This window comes from Micrasema longulum, unplaced genomic scaffold (assembly GCF_059751315.1).
Source record: "Micrasema longulum isolate JH-2025_06_02 unplaced genomic scaffold, ASM5975131v1 h1tg000079l, whole genome shotgun sequence".
Taxonomy (NCBI): domain Eukaryota; kingdom Metazoa; phylum Arthropoda; class Insecta; order Trichoptera; family Brachycentridae; genus Micrasema; species Micrasema longulum.
This window is the reverse complement of record NW_028277285.1, coordinates 85,086-106,506: the sequence shown is the minus strand read 5'-3', so window position 1 is coordinate 106,506 and position 21,421 is coordinate 85,086. Positions and strand designations below refer to the sequence as shown.

The following is a 21,421-nucleotide window of genomic DNA, read 5'->3' as shown; positions in this document are numbered from 1 at the left end:
CTGTGTATTTGTTTTTAAATGACGCAAACACCACTTTAAAAATTAACCAATCGCGCAACTTTCAACCTCCTAGCCCCTCCCTTTCCTAACTGCCACCCCCACAGATTCTGCAACATATCCCTAAATATTATTAACCTAATTTTAGTGCATGTTTGGGCAAGGTGGTGTTTTTTTTTATTTTTAAGAAATAGAAATACTTGAGTTCTTGTTAACATCGTCGTGTCGTGCTCGTGGTGCAGTGGTCAGCGCGTTTTCCTACCATACAAGAAATCTCGGATTCGATTTTCCGACATGGTTGAGATGAAATACGAGTATTAATTTTAAAAGGTATTTTTACACTAGAATATTTCATAGTCCGTGGACTGGCACCTGAACCGTAAGACTGATCATCTTACCTTCATGTAACAAAAATGATCAAGATTGCTGCGATTGGTGTACCAATGCAGTGCCCTATGCACTATTGTGTGTGGAAAGGGAATGTTGATGTTGATGATGACTTATTAACATATTACATCAGAGATGAAGAACATTTTAGAGATGGTAATATAGAAGTCTAGGCCTCTACAGGGCTTATGACCTGTCATTGGCTGGTTTAAGTGGCCACTCTACACAAAGCGGATGCGAACCCCACATTAAAAATTTCAGATTTGAAAATAAATCTATAGTGCAATTTTCAACCTCCTAGCCCATCCCTTTCCTAACCGCCACCCCCAAAGATTCTCCAACATATCCCTAAATATTATTAATCTAATTTTAGTGTATGTTCGGGCAAGGTGGTGTTTTTTTATATTTTCAAGAAGGAGAAATACTCGAGTTCTTATTATTTACTCAAATATTTAAATTTTCAGACAATTTCATGAAAGTCGTAAATAACTCGAGCTGGGAAAATGGAAATCGAGTAGAGGTCGAGTGGGATTTGAACCTCGAGCTTTTGGCCCGCGTTTTTTTAGTACTAAAACAAGCTCGCAGATTACAAATATGTTTTGAAGATTCTCAATTTGGAAACTAGTATTTCGAGCATTATTTCCGAAGGGCTATTTTTCTTCGATAGGATACCGTTGACGTATTACGTATCACATAGGACATGTGGCGTTCGAAGTGTCCGCTTTTGTCATTATTCGTTTTAAAAGGAATCGGCCAGTGCTCAGTGTTGACATTTCAATCATAATGGAAATATCCGCCGAATATCATTGTGGTATTTTTAATAGACTTTTGTACAAGTATTGTATTAAAATAGTGTAGAAATAAAGCTACGTATATCGCGTGGTTAACATTAATTGTTATTTGAGTTGATTTTCACAGAACCACAGAAAAAATAGCCATATTACTTGTACAATAGGGAATTACCACTAAGGGGAATATCGGATTTAACCTACTCTACAAATTAAAGATTTTTCAAAGATTCTCCTAGTGTTTATATAAGCCCTTATAATGAATATTTTCATTCATAATTTTCGTTTGGAAAATAAGATCTTTCGAAAAAGATCGTTTCGTAAGTTGGTAATAAATTTTGTCACAGAAGTTCACGAGTAATGCATTCATTTTAATGTTGGTAATGTCACAGGCCACAGATACAAATATAAAGAGAGTTGTCTATGCATATTATCTAAAGCCCCCCCCCCCCCTTACCCACTCCACACTCCAGTTCCCGGCACTGACAGATGAAAGTGAAAACGGATTACATCTTACATCTCGAATATCTTTCATTATTTTATGGTTCCAAACCTCTTCTAAACATTAATTTACTATGATAATGATAAATTATACTATCAATTTACCATGAAAATTATAAATCACAACTCGTAGCGTTTGATAAGTGACAGGACGCCGTAAATGTAAACAAACGACACATAGAAAAAGGAAGCTATCTAACAATACTCTATAAAATCCATAGACATTGATGAAAAAAAATCCGATGACGTCACAAAACATCCGAAGACGTCATACTCGATGACGTCACGAATTGTTTGTTTTTGGCACCATTCAAATGACTAGAATTTAATCCTTTAAGTCTCCCTTATTTCTTAACAGATTTTAATAAGAATTAATTTTAAAGCTTATAAAAAATCCATGATAATTGCCCATTGAGTAAATAAATAACAGAGTAGTTTGCTTGAAAACATAATTTATTTATTTTACAAAATAGTTTCGGTCTTATAAGTCGTAATCGTCCGGGTGGTAGAGTTCGGAGAGAAGACGATACACGTACGATGGGGCGTTGCCTCCCCTGAAACAAAGCAAATTTTAATCGATTAATTTTGTAGGGTCCATAGTCCATAATTGATGACACACACGTGTTAAATTAGTTCTGAAGTAGACTAATGACCGACGATGCAATGTCATAATTTTCTATCGAATCCAATACATTCGTATAATGCAACTCTTATAGTATTGCACGTTTAACCGGGAGCATTGTTCTGCAGTACATTCACATCGTCCCTACCACGAAGAAATGAACTACAAAGGAACGTCATCAACGAGTTCAATTCGCTCAGTTCCAGCATGGTGCAGTCTCTTCAACCCATCATCGCCGCTACGCTCGCGCTACACAACCAAGTGCTGTATCTTATTCGCCATGTTATAAATACGCATTAAACAGCAACCTCGTGTCTTCTCTGTCGATCTCTAACTGGGGTAGGAGCTCCAACCAACCCTCAACTACTTGTTCCTACAAGTTCATCGATCGTTCAGTCTTGCCTGACTTAGTCAACTCTATAGATACATTGAAAGTTTATGAAGACAACTCAAATCATCACAAGAGTTGGTTCAACAAAAGAAAAACAGTAATTCAAAACGAAGAAACCCCTGAAACATTTCTATATATCCTCAGAATCCTGAACTCCTTGTATTTTATTGTTTTGAAATACGAGGTCTGTTCAGAAAATAACGGCAATTTTTTGATTTTGCAGGTTTTGAGAGTCCGATTGTTATGTTGTGTTGGTATACATGCCTCTGAAGTATGCTAAAATTTTCACCTGTATTCATTGTTTCCTTTGGTCTGTGGGAGCCGCTAAAGTTAGACGTGGACGGCGTGCTCGGCGATTTTCGTCTTGGCGACATACACGCGACCAGAAGAAATATATATATATATATATAAAATATAAATTAACTAAGACATAAGAACACACGTTATTTATTTTTACCTATTTATATATTTGTCATAAGGGTTCGTTTTTCGTTTTATTTCCTCATATGATTGGCTAAGAATCCTCGTCGCGCTCAAATCAAAATCGAGCAAAATCACTGCTTTTGTCCCATAACCATGGAGAAAATACGGAAATACGTGTTAATGAAGAAATGTCAGACCACGTTTTACCCCGAGCCCTCTAAAATTATGACACTCAACTCATGTCCAACGCGAATTTAGTCATTCTTTAACCGCCAGCCGGGTTTTGACGCGAGCTTGACATTTAATTCGGAACCAAAAGAAATTAAAATAAATATGCCTGATTGTGTCGCGAAAGCGTGCAAAAACAGTCAGGATTAAAAAAAATACTTTTCATTGATAAGTAAGTACCTAGGTACTTATGTACTTTTTAATGTTTGAATTACAAAACATAATATAAATATTTTTTTAATACAGAATTCATTTTGCAAATGTAAAATTCTGCTCTTCTAACACCAGGGGTGCACTTTATTTAAGATTGCGATTGTCAAAAATGTATCGAATGTCAGTTAATATTTTTTTAGTATTACCCAAAATCTAGTGAAAATTAAGAAATTTAATGAAAGAATCTGATTGGGATCCATAAAAAACAAATGCTGTTTGTAAACATTCATATTCAAACTTTTTTATATTCAAAAAAATAAAATCTTCCCATTTTTTTAAGTATATGCATCCCTGGTAGGTCGATGAATAAAACGGTTTTGCTCCTAGCTTTTTTTCAGATTGGATAAAAGATTTTAAGATCTATAAACATGCGCAGTGCAAACTTCATTATTATGCAAAAAACCGCACGTAAGTCGGTCAAGCCGCTTAGGAGTTTATTATATAAATAAAGATGAATAAATAAACTCACAAATTGGTTATGAATAATGTGACCAGATCTGGAGGGACATAGTCATAAAGGGGACAGTAGGCGTGACTTCTGTGCGCCAAAGGTCCGATACTGAAAGAGATTAAATACAAATATTAGACAATTCTTATATCTATTACGGAGTATGGAGTGAGCGGAAATCTGACACGAGCTATTGCTTCTCTGTATAAGGACAGCACAGCGTGTGTTAGGGTAAATGGATCATACACATCGTGGTTTGACATTCATAAACGATTTAAATTTATTTCAACAGAGAGGGAAAAGGACTTCTATATTACCTTCTCTTAAATGTTCTTCATCTCTGTTGTAATATGTTAATTCTTATATATATTACGGAGTATGGAGTGAGCGGAAATCTGACACGAGCTATTGCTTCTCTGTATAAGGACAGCACAGCGTGTGTTAAGGTAAATGGATCATACACATCGTGGTTTGACATTCAGAAACGATTTAAATTTATTTCAACAGAGAGGGAAAAAGTTTTGAATGGTGAATGTTACACAGTGCGTAAAGTGGCCACTTAAACCAGCCAATGACAGGTCATAAGCCCTGTGAATGCGTAGACTTCCATATTCCCTTCTCGAAAACTTTTTCCCTCTCTGTTGAAATAAATTTAAATACGAACAACTCCCTAGGGAGGAAATCCAGCCAGTCTGCAAGCATTTGGACATAATCAAACATTGTTCATAAACGAGTTAAGCAGGGATGTGTGATGTCGCCATGGCTGTTCAACGTGTGTATCGATAACTGCATGAAAGAACTGAAAGGCTTAAGAATGGGAGCAAAAATGGGTGATTTCAATGTCAATTGTCTTTTGTATGCTGACGATGCCGCGCTTCTTGCTTACAACAAAGAGGAACTGCAATTCTTGGTAACAAAGGTCTACGCTGTATGCGAGGGAAGCCATTTGCTGACGAACGTCGATACATCCAATGTGGTGGTTTTTGCAAGAGATGAAAGTATGACTAAATGTGAAATCACTGTGAATGGGGTTATACTTAAACTGGTAGAGGAATTTGTGTATCTGGAAAGTATGTTTACTAGGGATGAAAACGAGAATGAGTGCCGGGAACAGGGTGAACGGTGCACTCGAATCAACCTTGGCAAATTAATGTTTGTGGCAAGAGGCAAAATTACCAGTTCTCAACGGAGTCCTGGTCCCAAGTAAGTATGGACTTGGTAAGACAGGGATGAAAGTAGGCTGAATGCTGTCGAAATGCGATCTCTCAGGCGAATGTGTGGTAAAACTATGTACGATAGACGGACAAATATACATTATGTAAGGCTGAGACAAGCGTTATCGTCGAAATCGAGAAAGGAGCTCTGCGCTGGTTTGGACATGTAGAGCAAATGGAAAGCGAAAGAACGGCTAAGAATATTTACAATGCGAATGTCGATGGATGCAGAAATAGAGGAGGACCGAGAAAGACATGGCATGACCGATTCCAACAAATTCTTGAAGGTGGACATGGCGAGAGTAGGAATAATCGGCGTGCGTGCATGAGAAAATGTATGAATGTAAGGAAAGCGAGATATGTATGCAAAGATAGAGTGATGCGGCGTTCTATCCTTTGATGAAACGGCGTAATGGTTTGTTGTTGTTGTGAAAAAAATATTTTAGGCATTTATATCCTGTACGAGGTGTGGTACAAATATGGTGAGTGAACAAGTCCAATAGCATGATCCATTGAGACAGTCAGTGTCGAGTTCAAACGAGTTTTAATTTGTCAGTTGGCCTCCAGCAGTGGCAAATGGTGTCTTTTTTTATAGGTAAGCAATTTTTTTTTTCACAATTTGTACCTGCATGTCGTCATTCATCATTCCCTGGTTGGAGCATATGGTGCCCACGAAGATCCCCCAGGATCTCAGATCTCGGAGACTCTTCCTTTATCTTATCAATTATACCTGACTCAGATTTACACTCGCCTAATTTCATCGTTCGTAACCGCTGTCATATATTGACTTTTCATACATTCGTCTAAGAGATCCCCTTTCGACCACGTTCACTCTGCTTTCATCCTCTGCCAATTCCATGTTTCACTTCCATACATACGAGTAAGTGTTGGGACTAAAAAGATTTTCCATTTTATTATTATATTAATTCAGAGCAAGCAGCTTCAAGCCGATATGCTTAAATTTATGTTGACCAAATTTTTTTGAGTTTGTCCAAATTTTTGTAGACAAGAATTCAACTCAACAAAAATTTGGACAAACTCAAAATATTGTTGATAAATTACCTGGTCCATGAAGAAGTATAGAAATTGAAAAAATAACATTTTCAGGCGTTGCCTAGTCTAGTATGTAGGTGAAATAATTCAATTAGATGAATCTCACCTGCATAAATAAAGGTTTCAGCTCTTTAACTTCACAAACATCAACAGATGAAAGAATTGAAGGAATATAGATGTTCAAATATAGGCAGAATGGTGAATGTTACACAGTGTGTAAAGTGGCCACTTAAACCAGCCATTGACAGGTCATAAGCCCTGTAGATGCCTAGACTTCCATATTACCTTTTCCTAAATGTTCTTCATCTCTGTTGTAGTATGTTAATTAACCAAAATTAGTTGTTGGCGCACTTTAACTTTTCTCAAACAAGATTTGTTTGAGAAAAGTCCATTTTTTAACCCACTGAAGAAGAAAGAGAAGCTTTTGTAGACAGTGGGTAGATACCGTCGCCATGTGGCCCGCTGGCTGCTAGATAATGTCTGGAAACGCACGTGTGTAGTACTATTATGCCTTTTGTTCCAACGACTCGGTGTCCATTTTGGTCCGTATTATTTCGTTTTATGAGACGCAACATTCCTGTTCAATTCACTTTTTTACATGAATATTACACAAACGCGTGTATGAGCGGTTTGATTTATCATTTTATATATTATTAGAAGGCAGATATTTGAAATATGACGTATTTATCAATAAATGTCAGTTCACTTTTAGTAGCACTGTTGTTATTTATTAATTATGGGTGTAGTGTACTAAGTAGCAAAATTTAGGTACTTTCGCGTCAAAAGCTGATGAATAAACGGTTTTAAATGGCCATTGACTGTTCATAAGCCCTGTAGATGCCTGGACTTCTATATTACCTTCTCTTAAATGTTCTTCATCTCTGTTGTAATATGTTAACTAACCAAAATTAGTTGTTGGCGCACTTTAACTTTTCCCAAACAAATCTAGTCCATTTTTGAACCCACTGAGACTACACATTGAGACCAGCTCTTGTGGCAGCTTATTCCAACCGTCGGCAACCCTGTCACTCGAGAAGTGCTTCCGTGGATTTAGATTAAATCTCGTTTTCTCCAGCCTGCGACTGTGGCCTCGAAGACGAGCGTCTCGTTTAAGCTCAAACATGGGATCCAGATTTGGGCAGCTATAGTGACCGTCGAGCATCTCGTATGTCTCCATCGGGTCACCTCTTTCTCGCCGTTCCCGCAGCGACGTGAGACCGAGAGTTTCCAGTCTCTCCACATATGGAAGCCTAAAAGGCTCCGCGACAATATATGACTGAAAAGGCATTGGAACAATAGGCATCTTTCCCCCCTCGGCAACTACACATGGGCCGGGCCATCTTCCAGGAATTTAGCAAACAACCTGTGTTTGCCACATGTTCGACTCTGCGACAGTGACTACCCAAAATCTACGAAAGCTACCCGAAGGATATTTTTATCTGTTTTGTTATTCATAGTGTTGAAACGGTGCTTTATCTGTTTAGTTTTTTTATTGTTTACTTTTTAGCATGGATACTTTACAAATTTACTATTATGCTCAATATTAATTTTTGTAAATTTATTGATAATTTTAAGTTGCTAGAATTTCACTCGTCCATGCACTTTGTAGCTGCAAGACGATTAGTAATCTAGCTTCAATAGGTAAATGTTATCAACTATCAAATATCTAAATTTAGTAAATGGGGTCTAGAATCCAACCGTCCATGAGCTCAAGAGCAGCAAGACTTGTCGTTATCTAACTTCTATTTTTATAAATTTGTTTTTTCATTTTTTTAAATTTCACTTAAACTCTAAACTTCATTGTCAAATAAAAAATGAAAGGAGGGGCTAGATTTGTTACTGCCCATGCGCTCTGCAGCTGCAAGACGTGCTGTAATCTAGCTCTTACATGTCATAATTGTAATATACCATCATTAGATACGAGGAACTAGAATCCCACCAGTCTAAGCGCTCCGCAGCTGCAAGACGTGCTGGGATATTTATTTACTGTACAGCGCGCTTGAGGTGATTTTCACAAAAATGGCGCTTTATAAATTATCCAAATATATATATATATTTATACAAGACTTGATATATCGCAAGTAATGTTGGTAAATATTAGTATAAAACCACTTACAGACGTTTTTATGTCTACCAGGTACGAGACGTACCCGTCTCTTTGTCAGGACACTCACTACACCAACATACAAATACTAATTTTCCGTCACCGCAGGTAAAAGTAGTATTTACAAAAAAATACATAAATTGCATGCAGAGTTAAAGGGGATGCAAAAGCTCCATGTTGGGCGCCATTGTGATGCATAAGCCCCACGTTGGGCGCCATTGTGATGCACTGGGAATGTCAGAATCCGCGATTTTATGAATGCTCCGATTCGAGTTAAATTTAAAAAATAAAAGTTTACTTATTTGGCAAACAAACGTTTATCGCAGGAGGAAAAGCAACTAGCAGTTCACAATGGAGTTCTACGCCAACTAGAGTTGGAACTAGAACTCCAATGTGAATGTGTAGGAGCGAACTATGAAATTGGAAAAATAAAGATGAAACTATAGTCCTTAAAATATTGATTAAAATGACAGCTGCCAAACTAATGTCACTAGTGATGAGAAATTACTGATCACTGATCATGTACCGATCAAATGGTTTTATCAGTTTTTAATGCAAACATGAAACTCTGTTTCCGAAAATTGATATAAAAACTCAAAATCAAGCCTATTATAGTGTGTTTAAGACAATTATTTACTAAAAAAATTTAGACATTAAGTACTTTTTTCATGAACAGCAACAAATTGATTTTTTTTTTTTTTTTTTATTTTTTTTATTTTTTTTTTTTTTTATTAAGTTTTATTCATTTTAACAAGTAAATAACATACAAAATTGTATTTTTGTTCCCGCAAAGCCGAAGCTTGTCTGCGGGTTACATTACATTATTTTTTTTTAAATTTATAAGTAAGTACATAGTTTAATAATAATTAAAGAATAAGATATATTTATACACTTAAGTTTCACTTGCTGTTTAATAATTTTTTGACTATTTTTTTAAATGAAATTAGGTTTTTTTCTTCACGATTTTTGGCTGGTATTAAATTGTACAGTTTTGGTACTACACTACCCATTGTTCTGTCACCATAGTAGTTTTTTTGTCGTGGTACCATCAGCTGCTGTGCCGATACTTGTCGGGTCATGATCTGGTGGTTTATTTTGGATTTGAAATTGCAATCGAGGAAGTGATCTGTCATTATCTTATATTGACACTGTTTGTTAATTGGCAAAACGTTAACAAAATCAAATAATATTTTATTGTTGTCTTTTGCCTCATTCTTTATTTTTACAGGTACGATAATTTTTAAAATTTGTACCTGTAAGCTCAAGACTCTATCCGTATAAGATTTAAAACTTAATCCCCATATTCTTAATCCATATTGAATAATTGGGTCAACTAGCCCCAAGTAAACTAGTCTCAGCACTGGGTATGGTATGTATGGTTTTAAATGGTACATGTTAAGTAAGCAAACTCTTAGCTTATTGCAAACTGTTTTTATCTGTTCTTCCCAATTAAAAGTGGAATCTATAATAATACCTAAATACTTATAATTTGATACGTGATCTATTTTTGTGCATTTGCAGTCTTGCAGATTGATATGCAAGCATTCGTGAGTGTGTGCATATATTAACAAATCTTCTTTTGGTCTATTATATGGGGACGTAATGTGTAACGCTTTCGTTTTTTTTATATTTATTGTTAGGCTATAATCATGTGACCATCTTAAAACTTGATTAAAATCCGATTGCAGTTTTTGCTGCGCGTCTATTTGTGAGTCTCCAATAGCAACAATTGCCGTATCATCTGCAAACTGATAGCACAGTATCAAGTATTTGCATATTTGATAGATTTACATTGATCAATTTGTCCCATTTCTAAGATTTTTGCATAATTTTGCATATTTTTATATAATTATGTTGATTTATATGTCAAGCATCGTATTAAAAAAATAATAACACGCCAGATACGAATGATTTTTGGTGTGTCAATATAAACCACTCCTTAGACGTCACTACAAAGTTATGTCGTCTTTCTTGCTGACAAATGTCATTCTAATCAAGCAATATTTTAAGAACTATAGGTTAGGTTAGATCAGGTAGGAGAATATGTTTACTAGGGATGGAAAGGAGGATGGGTGCCGGGAACAGGGTGAACGGTGCACTGAAATCTACTTTGGCAAACAAATGTTTATCGCAGGAGGCTAAACTAGCCGTTCACAACGGAGTTCTGGTGGTATGGGGGTGAAGTATGGTATTGGAAAAATAGTTATGAAAGTAGGTTGAATACTGTCGAAATGCGATCCCTCAGGCGAATGTGTGGTAAAACGACGCATGATAGGTGGTTGAGCCGATAATTTGTTACAATGTATTTTAGCCAGCATGTAAATAGATACTGGCTAATTTTGGTTTTGTGAGGATGCCACGCCTGACATGACATTTTTTTTTGTTGGCAACACTGCTTTTCCTCCGCGCCTCTCTTTGCTTTTTCAACGACTAATGTTCGCACGCTTTTCTAACTGTGGAAAAGTATCTTTCGCTATTTCGCCGTGAAAGTTAATATAACTTAACGCTGTAACTCGCACAACGCCGCAAACATTTTATCATCCATCGCCATTGATCGTCGTCCGCCGCGCCGCCTCCGGACTCCAGACAATTGTGTGCTTGCAGTTTTCCCGGCCACCAGTTTCCCTGATAGCGCGTGAGCTGATCGCCGACAAGGAAGAAGACTCAACACCAAGGTTAGTCGGCGTTATTACATATAGATTTTCTCTAGTTCGAGTACACCATAATAGATTGTTGGCTGTTATGCAGCCGATTATGTCCGCTAGCTCACATTGTCAGTTATGGAGAAAATAATTTTATTGTCCGCTATTACAAATTTATTTAAATCGCAAAAGGCGAATTCTAAATAGAATAGGTGTGGGGATAGAACACGGATAGGTGTGGGGTGGCGATTTTAATTTTGTGTGGATATTATTTGACCGAATCCGTTTGCGGGGAAATAAAAGATGCGTTGCGCGGAGATGGAAAACGCAGAATCGAACAGTATGCGGCTTAACAACCCTCAGTAGACAAAAATCCTACCTTTAGGAAGACAGGGGAGGATCAGGGCCAGGAATCCGGATGATATCTCCAAGTCCTGGCTTCTGGGTAGATTTTTCCTTTATTGATGAACACGGCACTTTCACTACAGTTATTTGCAAAATATAAAGATGAATTTGGCGGAGCGGCGGTCAGATGATGTAAAAATGTTCAGATGCGGGCAGATGATTACAGGACGAGCAGATGCGGGCGGATAAAATTATGGACATGTGGTAGCTGGCAGAAATTATCAAGAAGAGAAAAATGTGTAATTGTTGATGTTGGTTGCTATGGATATGGAAAATTGTTGGGGCCATAGAGACTAGGAGAATAGCAAACATTGAAAGTTGGGAGATCACAGGATGGGTATCCCATCAAACACTCGCGAAACCAAGGAGCATATTATGGATTTATTAATAAGTTTTGGGTCAAAAATTGATACAGTCTATGTCACGTTTGTATCTAGTGAGTTAATAAGTAGAATATTTAAATTTATTTCAACAGAGAGGAAAAACGTTTTGAGAAGGGAATATGGAAGCCTAGGCATTTACAGGGCTTATGACCTGTCATTGGCTGGTTTAAGTGGCCACTTTACACACCGTGTAACATTCACCATTCTGCCCATGTTTGAACATCCACATTTCCTCAACTCTTTCATCTGTTGACCTTTGCGAAGTAAAGGAGCCGAAACCTTTATGATGTTGGTGAGATTCATCCGGCTGAACCAAATCACCTACTAGGCAACGCCTGAAAACAATTTTCCATTTGTTATACTTCTTCTTTTACCAGGTAGTAATTCATCAATGTTTGATTATGTCCAAATGCTTGCAGACTGACTGGATCTTCTCCCTAGGGAGTTGTTCATATTTAAATTTATTTCAACAGAGAGGGAAAACGTTTTGAGAAGGGAATATGGAAGTCTAGGCATTTACAGGGCTTATGACGCTCAAAATGTTTTCCCTCTCTGTTGAAATAAATTTAAATATGAACAACTCCCTAGGGAGAAAATCCAGCCAGTCTGCAAGCATTTGGACATTCTCAAACATTGTTTAATAAGCGGGAACCTGTATGGGAGGGCTCCTTCCGGACTGGCCAGGGTATTGAAGTTCTCCTGCTCGTAGTTGCAGAGGTGCTGGGGGCACAGCTTGTACAGCGGACACAATATGATCACCTGCAATCAGATGCCCGAGAGTTCAAACAGACGGAAAAGGAATAATGACGATGATTTTTCTTTCATATATACTTTTTAATTCATTCAAAATTACACTCGTTTACATATACTATATCCATGAACTTATTTAGGCTTTTTAGATTGTGCTTAAAAGACTGTGGTAAATAATGCCTTTGCACGCGGTGATGTAACATCGTGTTACCACAAGCAAAAGACGGCATATTCTCAAGTTCAGACACTTGAAAGAAAACATAAAGATATACTGTCGAATAATTTAGCCCTTTTGTAGCAAAATAAATAAAAAAATCATAAATACGCCGGTCATATTACATTTGTGCGTCCCCCGTCACTGTCAATAATCGACTGAATCTGTTTCACACATTCGCTGGCCACAGAACAGCGTCTCTGTCTTCCTTGTTACGAATTCGATCTTCGTACTCTCTCTTATACAGATTTCTTGCTGTATTAGCGTCACGTCACAGATATAGATTTGTTAAGATATATTTATATTTTAAAAGGCTTTGTGCCTATTAATTACGTACACACTTCTGTTTTAAATTTTGGTATTCCGATTTTGTATTTACTTTTTATCTTATTATACTTTGGTAATCAACCGGAGATGCGCAGAGCCAAATGATAACTGAAAGCGGATAGTTACCGGGACGCTGTAGTGCTTGGCCGCCAGCGCGACCGTGTGGGCGCCCACGGCGGCTCGGAGGCCTCCGCCGGCCAGAACGGTTTGCGTGCCCAGCATAACCTAAAAATACCAATATGATTCATTTATTACCACGTTATTTTTTTCAGGGGTCTTCAGACCACCGTAGATAACTTAAATAGGTACTCCCCATGTGTGGGTTTTAAAATCAATATCGCAAAACACTTCATGCCTCAATGCCCAGAATCCACTCTGTCAAATCAAGTCATTGAAAGGGTCGAGAGTTTCAAATACCCGGGAGAAGGTATGTTACGGAAAATAGCAGCTTTCAAAAAGCACTGGGAGTGCGGCTAGGAGTAGCAGGCGCCACATTCAACAGTATGAAGGCTGTCTGGAGATCGGATATTTACTCAGTAACAACCAAATGCCGCCTGCATAACACCTATTCTTCTCTACGGATGCGAATCGTGGCACCTCCCTGGGACCCAAAACGGCAAAATTCTGGGTTTTGAGAATAGGTGTCGCAGAAGAATCGGACGCAGAAAACTCCGCCGACAGCTGTTATCAAGCGGAGGCAATACGGTCGGATCAGCCATGTGCTGCAGACGGCTCCTGGAAGTAAATCAATCATCAATCCTCAGTAAATCAGATCAGTGAACAGTCAGAAGGGCTGTCAATCTGTTCGAGGATCTTAGTGTCGTCAGCAAACGGCCAAATTAATGAAGTTAGAAAAACATTTTTTAGATCATCGATGAACAGATTGAACAGCAAAGGAGCAAGGTGAGCACCCTGTGGTACACTTGAAGATACATTAATGCTGTTTGAGATGGAATTATTTACCCCTACAAACTGTTTCCTTTTACTGAGATGTGACTTAAAGAACGATGAAAATGGATTACGCCTCTTGTTGTCCCGATTTCCTATCTGACCTGGTCCGATGTTAACACCTCATTTTACTCTCTTGTCCCGCGGCGCACGCGGACCTCGCTTCCTCTGCGCTCATACACCTCATACCTTGTTGACGCGGGACATCACGGCGAATATGGCGCTGTCCGCGATCAGAGTCGTTTCGATTTTAGATTCTGCGAGATTAGCCGCCATCTTGTGAGCCTGGAACAAAGTCCATTTTTGATACAAATTTTTGTAGACAAGGAGTGGATTCAACTCCCTGGGGAGCTGTTTATATTAACATATTACAACAGAGATGAAGAACATTTAAGAGAAGGTAATATAGAAGTCCAGGCATCTACGGGGCTTATGACCTGTCAATGGCTGGTTTGAGTGGCCACTTTACACACTGTGTAACATTCACCGTTCTGCCTATATTTGGACATCTATATTCCTTCAATTCTTTCATCTGTTGATGTTTGTGAAGTTAAAGAGCTGAAACCTTTATTTATGCGGGTGAGATTCGTCCAATTGAATTATTTCACCTACATACTAGACTAGGCAACGCCTGAAAATATTATTTTTTCAATTTCTATACTTCTTCATGGACCAGGTAATTTATCAACAATATTTTGAGTTTGTCCAAATTTTTGTAGACAAGGACTGGATTCAACTCCCTGGGGAGCTGTTTATATTAACATATTACAACAGAGATGAAGAACATTTAAGAGAAGGTAATATAGAAGTCCAGGCATCTACGGGGCTTATGACCTGTCAATGGCTGGTTTGAGTGGCCACTTTACACACTGTGTAACATTCACCGTTCTGCCTATATTTGGACATCTATATTCCTTCAATTCTTTCATCTGTTGATGTCTGTGAAGTTAAAGAGCTGAAACCTTTATTTATGCGGGTGAGATTCGTCCAATTGAATTATTTCACCTACATACTAGACTAGGCAACGCCTGAAAATGTTATTTTTTCAATTTCTATACTTCTTCATGGACCAGGTAATTTATCAACAATATTTTGAGTTTGTCCAAATTTTTGTAGACATGTTGTTACACAGTGTGTAAAGTGGCCACTTAAACCAGCCATTGACAGCTCATAAGCCCTGTAGATGCCTGGACTTCTATATTACCTTCTCTTAAATGTTCTTCATCTCTGTTGTAATATGTTAACTTACATTTATGTACGATAAAAAATAATGATTAAATACAAATTTTTGTAGACAAGGACTGGATTCAACAGAGAAGAACATTTTAGAGAAGATAATATACAAGTCTAGGCATTCACAGGGCTTATGACCTGTCATTGGCTGGTTTAAGTGGGCACATTACACACTGTTGATGAATCCACCTGGAAATTTACCCGTTATTTTCTGAACAGACCTCGTATATAGTCAATATTAGTTGCGCGTTTTTGTAGACTATAAATATTGAACACTGACTCCATGTCGGCGTAAGAATAATTACCTCTCTAGTCCGAGCATCCACGCTACTTCTCGAAGCGAATGATGTTGGACTGATTCGACTACTACTGCTACTACTACCATCACGCCATTTCCCCGTAGGGGTAGGCAGAGAGAATGGACCGCCACACACGTCTATCCTGGCATACAATCCTAGCCTCTTCCACATTCATACATCTTGTCACACATGCCCTTCGGTTCTGTCTGCTTTTGACATGACCAGACTTAAGATTTTGGTTTATCTGATCGTGCCACGTCTTCCTCGGTCGTCCTCGTCTAACGTTGCTGTTCATTTTTGCCATATATACTTGTTTTACCATTCTCTCGTCGTCCATTCGTTCTACGTGACCGAACCATCTCAGAGACCCTTTCTTAATCTTATCAATTATACTTGACTCAGATTTACACTCTCGCCTGATTTCATCATTCGTAACCCTGTCATACATTGATTTTTTCACACATTCGTCTAAGAGATCGCATTACAACCGCGTTCACTCGGCTTTCATCCTTCCTCTGCCATTTCTAAGTTGACTAAAACTCCGTTGTGCACTGCCAGTTTAGCTTCGATTGACATATTTTTATTAGAAATTACGCCGCTTAGTGCTCCGTTCATTTTGTTGCCCGCATTCACTCTCCTTTCAACATCTTTTTCTACTCTTCCATCTCTTGAAAACATGCTTCCCAGATACACAAATTCTTCTGTGATTTATGCGATTGGCAGAGAATGGAGACCAGCCCACTATTCTAGGAGGCATATTCTAGAAGAGGGCGAACAATGAAGAATTTTGATAGTGCGGACATCAGTCAAATCAGAGGATATTCCGTTGACGAAGCCAAGTTTACACAATATTATTTTTGGTATGTGTATATATATTTACATATTTATTTAATACTTAACCTCAATATCAAATACATAGATGGCGCTCCAAACGCGCTAGCGAAAGCTTTCCTTGTTTCATGACATATATACAAAAACCAAAAATGTCACCGATATGGATATTCGCTAATAAGCGGAATGGGGAATGTTGTAGTATCTACATAAAAGTGGCCACTTGAACCCAACCTATGACAGGTCATAAGCCCTGTAAACGCTCGAATATCCATAATCTTGAAACAAAAATTCTACCTATCTCTGTAGTGATATAAATAAAAAAAGCCAAGTTTGTTTGTGAAGCAAAATTTGACAATCGGACTCCGCAAAGTTCAATGAATAAATGAGAAGGACTTGCTTGGATCCCGGGGGCGCCCTCCGAGATGATGACGTGAAACTTTCTGTTGACGGCCGCCTTCTTCAGGAACATCTCCACCAGACGGGACGCCCCCAGAGTTAAGATCATCTCGTTGGAGTGTATGTGTTCCGGCGCTTGGCAGGTAATGTTGTCTCCGCTGTAAAAAGACATACACTATTTGATAAACCTTTCGTTTACCATCTTATAAACTCTGCGGCGGCCTCCGTGGTGCAGTGGTCAAGACGCTTGACTCACAGACGATTCCGGGTTCGATTCCCGGTGAGAACACAAAAATTAAAATGCGTATTTTCTCAAGCCTGGGTGATGTAATTCACCACTGCAATTGGGCCTCCTGGCCTGTTGTGGTGCAAAAAAATAAATAAAATAACACCTATTCTCCTCTACAGATGCGAATCTTGGCGCCTTACCAGGGCCAAAAACGGCAAAATACTGAGTCTCAGAAGAATCTTGGATTATGCGGTGGTTCGCCTTTGTGAAGAATTAAGTAAAAAGAGATTGGACGCAGCAAGCTCCGGTGACAACTGTCGTCAAGCGGAGACGATACGATTGGCTGGGCCATATACCGCGGAGGCCTCCTGAGGCAACAAAGGTCTACGACGTACGCGAGGGAAGTCATTTGCTACTAACAAAATGTCCACCACGTTTTATTTAGCAATCTGACAGACGGTAGAATAATCGAGTTTTTAAATAATATTATTTGTGAATACGCTACTTGCACATGAAGCGAGATCCTACCCTATTCCCTTTTCGTCCCAGCAGTATTTTGACACTTGCAAACGACACAACACGGCGCAGTTGCATTTAAATCGGCAGTTGCGTACTAAGCGACGTCTACAGTGTAATTAATAGCCAAATTGTAAAACTACTCATTTATGAGTAGTTTAGTCGGATTCAGGGACTATTATTATATAATTCTATGTTCAAAGACAATTGCTTCAATTATTTATAGTTAAAATAAAAAGTGCTAATATTTTTAGTCTAGTTGCTAAAAACATGAAAAAAACCGTTAGCTCATGCTCGCAGCACGAGCGAAAGAACTGCACCTGCAGCTACTAAGGAGCTACCGAGGCTGACTTGGCGGTCGGCACTTTCTCAGCATTTATGACAACGAACGGAACGACGTGGCCCTCCGCCCCGTGGAATGGCACGATGATGGCAGGGGATGAATGTAGTTACCAAGTGTCTAATTCGGTCAGGAACTCGGAGATGTGGTCCAGCACGGCTTCCCTCAGCGCGGGCGCGGCTGGGACGGCGCCTTCGTCCCCCGAGGGCCGCACCAGGCCCTGCAGAGAGTGCCCTCCCCCACTCATCTGAAATGAAAAAAATAATGAAAAAATTGAACTTTTTAAATCTTACATGACGTGCACAGCGGGAATCTTGTGGAATTTTTCCTGCTAATGAAATTGCTCCAAAAAACAAAATCATCATCATCATCATTCCCTCTCCGCACCTAATGGTGCATAGGGCACTGCTACTTTTTGTTACGTGAAGGTAAGATGATCAGTCTTACACCTCAGGTACCAGAACAGAGACTTTGAAATACTCTAGTGTTATCTTCGATATAATGAGGAAACATTAGTCGACATTTTAGTTTGTGCTTTTCATTTCATTCTATACATTTCTTTACTTTTATGACGGGCATCTTCTCAGACACGATTTATATTATGTGGGTATTTGAAAGTCTTAGAGAGAAAGAGAGAGGGCAAAAAGCTAACTGAACTGAAGCCGACAAGGGACGCGGAGATTCTGGCGCGTTTCGATCGTGTCGACGTCGAGCAGTTCCGGTGTGCCTTACGCGGTGTTGTTAGCAGTAAAAATGCAGAGCGAGTGCGTGCCCATGGCTCTTTTACTTCACAAAAGTCAACAGAAGAGAAAAGTTGAGGAAGTGTTGATATTTAAACATTGGCAGAATGGTGAATATTAAACCCGTCAACGACAGGTCTTAAGCCATGTAGATGTTTAGACTTTTCTCAAAAATGTTTTATTTTATTTATTTATATATACATACGCCCAATGGGCATTTTTAAGGACATATTTATAAATAGAAAATTATTATAAAGAAAAGTAGAAAGCCACAATGGTATAAAGTAGACTTTGTGGGAGTGGAAGCGGGAGAGAGGTGTTTATAATTGAATTTGATTCAGCGATCGTTTGAAAGAAGACAACTTGTTATCAAAGCAATCAAGACTGGGATGTTTGTTGGCAGAGCGGAGAATTCTGGGCATAGGGGAATGGAAACCATAGTTAGTTCTATGGTTATCGGTATGAAAGAGTCAGTTTTGTCTGAGGTTTCTAGTTGGGAAATTTGGATGCGAGTAACTCCCTAGAGGAAATCCAGCGAGTCTGCTAGCATTTGGACAGCTTACCCACCACATACCGCACACCGCATCTGAGGACATAAGTCTCCTTGGCGGAGCCCACATGCACGGAAAATTTGCTCGTTGTCAAACGAGAAAAGCTGCCCGAAGGAGCTCTCTGAAATCTGGTAGCCTTAGCATCTTCGTGCTGAAAGAAAGTAATCCAGAAGTACATAATATGTACTTCATTGGATTGAGAAGAGAGGGAAGTGAATTCTTCACTGACTGGGATTAAATTGATTGGACATGATCAATTCGCCGAAATGATTACAAAACTTTTAAAAGCCTTGAAATTCTTTTTAGAAGCCACCATTTGCATTTGGACATACTCAAAACATCGTTGGTTAAAAACAAAGTCGTAGATGGGTAGCCACAAAGCCAGCTCTTCAAATGTCAATTTTTTAAACCTGTCCATCCGAGTGTAGCTCTTCCCGCACGATGCGTAGAATCCTCCGCACCATGTTCCCGGTGACGGCCTCCTGGGGCAGCCCTCGGCACATCAGACGCCCGGCTGTACGCAACTGCTCCAGCAGCTCGCTGTGACGGAAAAATAATATCGCCTCGTATCAGGGTTGGAATGACGCAAAGTGGCTTTATTTATTTATTCATTATTTTCATAACAAACATAGATCAACAATAAAATAATGTGACCTCACTGGTGCCGAGGACACATTTCTCCGTAGGGGTAGGCAGAGAGAATGGACCGCCACACACGTCTATCCTGGCATACAATCCTAGCCTCTTCCATATTCATACATCTTGTCATACATGCCCTTCGGTTCTGTCTGCTTTTAACATGACCAGACTTAAGATTTTGGTTTATCTGATCATGCCACGTCTTCCTCGGTCGTCCTCGTCTAACGTTGCCGTTCATTTTTGCCATATATACTTGTTTTACCATTCTCTCGTCGTCCATTCGTTCTACGTGACCGAACCATCTCAGAGACCCTTTCTTAATCTTATCAATTATACTTGTCTCAGATTTACACTCTCGCCTGATTTCATCATTCGTAACCCTGTCATACATTGATTTCCCACACATTTGTCTAAGAGATCGCATTTCAACCGCGTTCACTCGGATTTCATCCTTCCTCTGCCAGTTCCATGTTTCACTTCCATACATAGGTGTTGGACTAAAACTCCGTTGTGCACTGCCAGTTTAGCTTCGATTGACGTATTTTTATTAGAAATTACTGTGCTTAGTGCTCCGTTCATTTTGTTGCCCGCATTCACTCTTCTTTCAACATCTTTTTCTACTCTTCCATCTCTTGAAAACATGCTTCCCAGATACATAAATTCTTCTACTTGCTCGAGACATTCGTTGTTTACAATTATTATGCAGTCAGTAACCTCGCTATCCCTTTCAAATACCATCACTTTTGACTTATTTTCGTTCATCGCCAATTCGCTCTCCAGGCATACATCATACATTCTTGAGACTATTTGATGACGATGCCTATATTTGCTGACGATGCCTACTCACAAATAAAAATAATTAATTAAACCAGTAAACTTACTCCGCGTTAAGGAACTTGACCTCAGCAACCATGGACTTCAAGAGAGCCACTGTCCCCACAGCCACATTGTACGATCCATCTATTTTTCTGTAAAGAAACAAAGTAACACTTGAATATAAATCATAGATCAATACTATTAGTTTAATAGACCTGTAAATGGCTGGTTTAAGTGGCCACTTTACACACTGTGTAACATTCATCTGTGCCTAGACTTCTCTATTACCTACTCTTAAATTTTCTTCATCTCTGTTGTAACATGTTAATATAAACAGCTCCCCAGGGAGTCGAATCCAGTCCTTGTCTACAAAAATTTGGAACTCAAAATATTGTTGAAAAATAAAAATAATAAAACTGAAATTCCCGTTATTTTGTGAACACACCTCATAGGATTCATAGAATCACTTATAAACGTCAATAAATTACAAATATATAATGAAATTTAATAATTAGTAAATTGAAATCTATTTATTGCCCAATATGTTCAGTACTAACTCGTTTTTGACATCTGAAATGAATTTCACGACCGACTCGAGCACAGATTCGTCCAGGTCAATTTCTGGCATTTTAATTCAGTTTGAAACTCGGCGGATATTAAAACTAATTACTTCGAATAAAATTGTGACATATCGCGAACACTCGCGAAGCATTTGTAAATATTAAGTCATTAAGTGAGGTTATGGCGTTATGGCGAATGAATGACACTTGGAGAAAACGCGTGTTGCCAT

At 38.7% G+C, this 21,421-nt stretch overlaps 1 protein-coding gene across 2 annotated transcripts; it reads right to left on the bottom strand.

Moving 5' to 3' along the window:
• Positions 1-2,108: 2,108 nt before the first annotated feature.
• eIF2Bbeta (eukaryotic translation initiation factor 2B subunit beta) lies at positions 2,109-21,421 on the bottom strand. 2 transcript variants are annotated; one of them, XM_088233192.1, is made up of 10 exons: positions 21,189-21,421; positions 20,697-20,783; positions 19,587-19,716; positions 17,999-18,132; positions 16,802-16,958; positions 14,228-14,323; positions 13,217-13,315; positions 12,452-12,558; positions 4,020-4,109; positions 2,109-2,227 (listed from the first exon to the last, which is right to left on the bottom strand). In XM_088233192.1, the coding sequence occupies exons 1-10, from the start codon at positions 21,257-21,259 to the stop codon at positions 2,155-2,157; spliced, it is 1,044 nt and encodes a 347-aa protein (XP_088089318.1). In that variant the 5' UTR covers positions 21,260-21,421; the 3' UTR covers positions 2,109-2,154. The 2 variants fall into 2 exon arrangements, with proteins under 2 accessions (XP_088089318.1, XP_088089328.1); XM_088233202.1 differs by lacking the exon at positions 14,228-14,323 and having other exon boundaries at positions 21,189-21,409.

Bases quoted from the DNA above. Each gene is read 5' to 3' on its own strand.
- eIF2Bbeta (XM_088233192.1), bottom strand. From the start codon at position 21,259: ATGCCAGAAATTGACCTGGACGAATCTGTGCTCGAGTCGGTCGTGAAA. The intron at 13,316-14,227 runs GTATGAGGTGTA...TGGTATTTTTAG, and splicing joins TGATGTCCCGCGTCAACAAG to GTTATGCTGGGCACGCAAAC. The intron at 4,110-12,451 runs GTTCCCGCTTAT...AATCTCTTTCAG, and splicing joins GAAGGAGCCCTCCCATACAG to TATCGGACCTTTGGCGCACA.